Source organism: Ammodytes marinus, assembly GCF_949987685.1.
Source record: "Ammodytes marinus genome assembly, chromosome: 22".
NCBI classification, from domain to species: Eukaryota; Metazoa; Chordata; class Actinopteri; order Uranoscopiformes; family Ammodytidae; genus Ammodytes; species Ammodytes marinus.
Window position 1 is genome coordinate 7501 of NC_137226.1, and position 5000 is coordinate 12500.

General features: G+C 36.4%; 1 protein-coding gene across 1 annotated transcript in view; it reads right to left on the reverse strand.

Annotated features, from left to right (window-relative positions):
* Nucleotides 1-5000, reverse strand: part of ptpro (protein tyrosine phosphatase receptor type O) — a gene marked incomplete at both ends in the record, with an annotated part of 48662 nt that overhangs the window by 6314 nt on the left and 37348 nt on the right. Inside the window, 1 exon segment of the mRNA XM_080051451.1 lies at nt 1454-1592. Coding sequence (XP_079907577.1) covers nt 1454-1592 — 139 coding nt within the window.

A 5000-nucleotide genomic window follows, 5' to 3' on the forward strand; every position in this document is an offset into this window, starting at 1 on the left:
AGATAGAAGCTACGCTGGTGCTCATCTCATTAGCTGGAAACAAAACACAACAAAACAAAACAACATTCATATCAAATACACACAATATTACATCAAAAACAAACAATAATACAGAGCATACGGAAAGTAGTCAGAGCGCTTCACTTTCTCCACGTTTCCTTAAGTTACAGACTGGAATAACGCTGGATTAAATAAATCAAAATTCCTCATAATTAACCATAATGACAGCTTACTAAAAAGTTTGGTTTGAGATTTTTGCAAAGTTATTAAAAAAAAATAAAAATAAAATCACTTTTAGGGGAGAACGGGGTAATTTGTCACACGGGTAGGTTGTCACAGTCGTTATATCTCGGAATCAGAAGGCGCTGTCTGTGAAATTTTGGTATGTAAATATCCAGAATTGGGATCAGAGGTCACCTACATAGTCTTCATTTGAGTTAGACTGCTGAATTTGAGGTGAGAGGACTGTTTGTGTTTTTCATGTCAAATTGAAAATATTTAGCTCCTCTGTATTTTTCTTCAGGCTTTTACACAATGGGTTTATAACAAAACACTTGTTACCCATAAAAAGTGTGAAGGGTAAGCTATAGTTTAGATTGTGGTTAGCAAGTTAATTAGTTGTCAGATGGTTGTTGGCCTTGATGCTAGCAAGAAGTTCAAGTTGGGGTTGGTCGTCACATTTTTTGGGGGGTTGGTTGTCACATGTTATCCAAAGGCTGCAGCCAGAAAAGGAACCCAATAACGAAATAAATTGTCAAGTTGTATCCTCACTGACACCCCAGAGAAGGAGAGAATAGAGCAGGAAAAGGCAGCTAGCATGCAAAGGAAAAAAGGGCAACAAAATCAAAACAACCCAGTGCATCCCAACAGGGCCGCCGCTCCCTATACGCAGAGTACGCAGACTGCGTAGGGCACCAAGTTCCTGGGGGGGAACTTCCTTATTAAAAAGGAAAAAGAGATGGTCCGGGGGCCCCCCAAAATAGTTTTTTTTTTTAAAGTTCATGATAATCATTACATTACAAAAAATATATAAATTAGTTATGAACAGGCCCATCGTTGTTTTTTCTTAATTGTGTAACCTATCCAGGGGTGGATTACTGCACAGGCACACCGGGCACAGGCCCAGGGGCCCAAGGGCTCAGGGGGGCCCTTAGCCAGAGATACTGATAGTAACTTTTCATGTTCCATAGTCAAAGAGCTCAGACACTGATGTCAATAACAGGGTCCAAAAAGGAATAGCCTAAATATAAATACTCATTAAAATGTAACAAGATAGAAATCATCATGGGCCCCTCAACTAGTAGGGGAGAAATACAAAAGCAAGTTAAAAACAACAGCATTAGTAGCTCTGTCTAAGGGGGTTGAAGCCCCCCTCACACACACACACAGACAGACAGACACACAGACAGACAGACAGACAGACAGACAGACAGACAGACAGACAGACAGGTACCTGCAGTAGTCACGGTGATGTGAGCCGGTAAACTCGGCGTTCTGTAGCTGAAGCTCGTGATGCTGCAGTTGTACGTCGCCGACGGCAACAGACCGGTTACCGTGACGACGTGAGAGAATGATGTCAGAGGCTCTCGGGACTGGAAGAGAGAGACACACACACACACAAACACACACACACACACAGGGACACACACACACACACACACACACACACACACACACACACACAGACAGGGAGACAGACACACAGACACACAGACAGGGAGACACACACATACACAAATTAAATGTACTTATGGATATTATAATTACTTTCTACAAAATCTGCTAGGAAATAAAACCCACAATTCTACACACTGCAGGTTTAAATAAAAAAAATTAAAAATAAAAATAAAAAACACTGGGTTAGTTGACAGTAGTTAGGAGCCTAGGCTGTGTATTAACACTGGGTTAGTTGACAGTAGTTAGGAGCCTAGGCTGTGTATTAACACTGGGTTTGTTGACAGTAGTTAAGTTCACATTCTGATGAGTTGACTCACTTCTCTGTTTGTGGGAAGAATAAAAATAAATTCAGCCTCAAACAAACTTCCTCATTTCTGAATGTAAGTTTCATATTTGATCCTTTCAGTTGATAGACAAACTTGGTTCCAAATCACATACTCTTTCTTTTTCCTACACTACATACTAAAGTACAGAAGAGTTTTAGTCTTTTTCCTACACTACATACTAAAGTACTGAAGAGTTTTAGTCTTTTTCCTACACTACATACTAAAGTACTGAAGAGTTTTAGTCTTTTTACTACACTACATACTAAAGTACAGAAGAGTTTTAGTCTTTTTACTACACTACATACTAAAGTACAGAAGAGTTTTAGTCTTTTTACTACACTACATACTAAAGTACAGAAGAGTTTTAGTCTTTTTCCTACACTACATACTAAAGTACAGAAGAGTTTTAGTCTTTTTCCTACACTACATACTAAAGTACAGAAGAGTTTTAGTCTTTTTACTACACTACATACTAAAGTACAGAAGAGTTTTAGTCTTTTTACTACACTACACACTAAAGTACAGAAGAGTTTTAGTCTTTTTCCTACACTACACACTAAAGTACAGAAGAGTTTTAGTCTTTTTCCTACACTACATACTAAAGTACAGAAGAGTTTTAGTCTTTTTACTACACTACATACTAAAGAACAGAAGAGTTTTAGTCTTTTTCCTACACTACATACTAAAGTACAGAAGAGTTTTAGTCTTTTTACTACACTACATACTAAAGTACAGAAGAGTTTTAGTCTTTTTACTACACTACATACTAAAGTACAGAAGAGTTTTAGTCTTTTTACTACACTACATACTAAAGTACAGAAGAGTTTTAGTCTTTTTACTACACTACATACTAAAGTACAGAAGAGTTTTAGTCTCTTTACTACACTACATACTAAAATACAGAAGAGTTTTAGTCTTTTTATTACACTACATACTAAAGTACAGAAGAGTTTTAGTCTTTTTACTACACTACATACTAAAGTACAGAAGAGTTTTAGTCTTTTTCCTACACTACATACTAAAGTACAGAAGAGTTTTAGTCTTTTTCCTACACTACATACTAAAGTACAGAAGAGTTTTAGTCTTTTAACGACACTACATACTAAAGTACAGAAGAGTTTTAGTCTCTTTACTACACTACATACTAAAGTACAGAAGAGTTTTAGTCTTTTTACTACACTACATACTAAAGTACAGAAGAGTTTTAGTCTCTTTACTACACTACATACTAAAGTACAGAAGAGTTTTAGTCTTTTAACTACACTACATACTAAAGTACAGAAGAGTTTTAGTCTTTTTCCTACACTACATACTAAAGTACAGAAGAGTTTTAGTCTTTTTACTACACTACATACTAAAGTACAGAAGACTTTTAGTCTCTTTACTACACTACATACTAAAGTACAGAAGACTTTTAGTCTCTTTACTACACTACATACTAAAGTACAGAAGAGTTTTAGTCTCTTTACTACACTACATACTAAAGTACAGAAGAGTTTTAGTCTCTTTACTACACTACATACTAAAGTACAGAAGAGTTTTAGTCTTTTTACTACACTACATACTAAAGTACAGAAGAGTTTTAGTCTTTTTACTACACTACATACTAAAGTACAGAAGAGTTTTAGTCTTTTTCCTACACTACATACTAAAGTACAGAAGAGTTTTAGTCTTTTTCCTACACTACATACTAAAGTACAGAAGAGTTTTAGTCTTTTTCCTACACTACATACTAAAGTACAGAAGAGTTTTAGTCTTTTAACTACACTACATACTAAAGTACAGAAGAGTTTTAGTCTTTTAACTACACTACATACTAAAGTACAGAAGAGTTTTAGTCTCTTTACTACACTACATACTAAAGTACAGAAGAGTTTTAGTCTTTTTACTACACTACATACTAAAGTACAGAAGAGTTTTAGTCTCTTTACTACACTACATACTAAAATACAGAAGAGTTTAGTCTCTTTACTACACTACATACTAAAGTACAGAAGAGTTTTAGTCTCTTTACTACACTACATACTAAAGTACAGAAGAGTTTTAGTCTCTTTACTACACTACATACTAAAGTACAGAAGAGTTTTAGTCTTTTTACTACACTACATACTAAAGTACAGAAGAGTTTTAGTCCTTTTACTACACTACATACTAAAGTACAGAAGAGTTTTAGGGCCACAGACAGGAGAGAGAAAAAAAAATCAGATAAGGAAGATTTTTTTTTATTATGTCAAGAAATGTCAAGAATAAAGACGAAGGGGGGGCCCTTATCTCAGTTGGTAGGGCGTCCCCCCCCCCATGGGCCCTTACAGGGCTGTACAGTGCGACAGTTTTGATCGCATTTGCTACTGAAATTGATCACGTGCGATGATGAATACAAGTACACTCGCATGAGTGCTAATGAGCAGATGCTGTCTGTTTGAGACACAGAGGAGTGCTGCACAACACTGCTTAGAGGGCTCTACATTAACACTCTCCAAATTCGGGTAAATGTATTCTTAGGCGAGTAAGTTATTGAGTCCACCCTCCACTTTGGCTGGTGAAAGATATGTGCTCGGGACCAGGACCTAGCGTCTACACTTCACCAACGGTAATAACCGGAAGGAGACGGCACGCAGTTAAGTTAGCGCGTGTGCAAACAGAACATTTCCTGTGCACCTTCACATTAAAAGCATGTTACTAGCCAAACGTGAATTGACTTTTTTGAAGTCGGTAAGAACAGGAAGTTCGCGCTTCACAGCCCTGCAGTGCGCTAGCTTGAAAAATCAACTGCTTCAGCTGCAGAGAGCAGTCAACAACAGTAGTCTATTTAAACAAAGTTTGAAATAACTGATAAGCCACTGAAGAACTACTCCCAACACATTCACAACAACCTATTTAACTTATCCTAAATTGTACCAATATGTATACTTATTTATTTAATAGGCTATATGTTTTAAAGTTAGGTTTTAATTAACAGAAGGACATTTACCAAAAAATTTTATTATTATGAATATA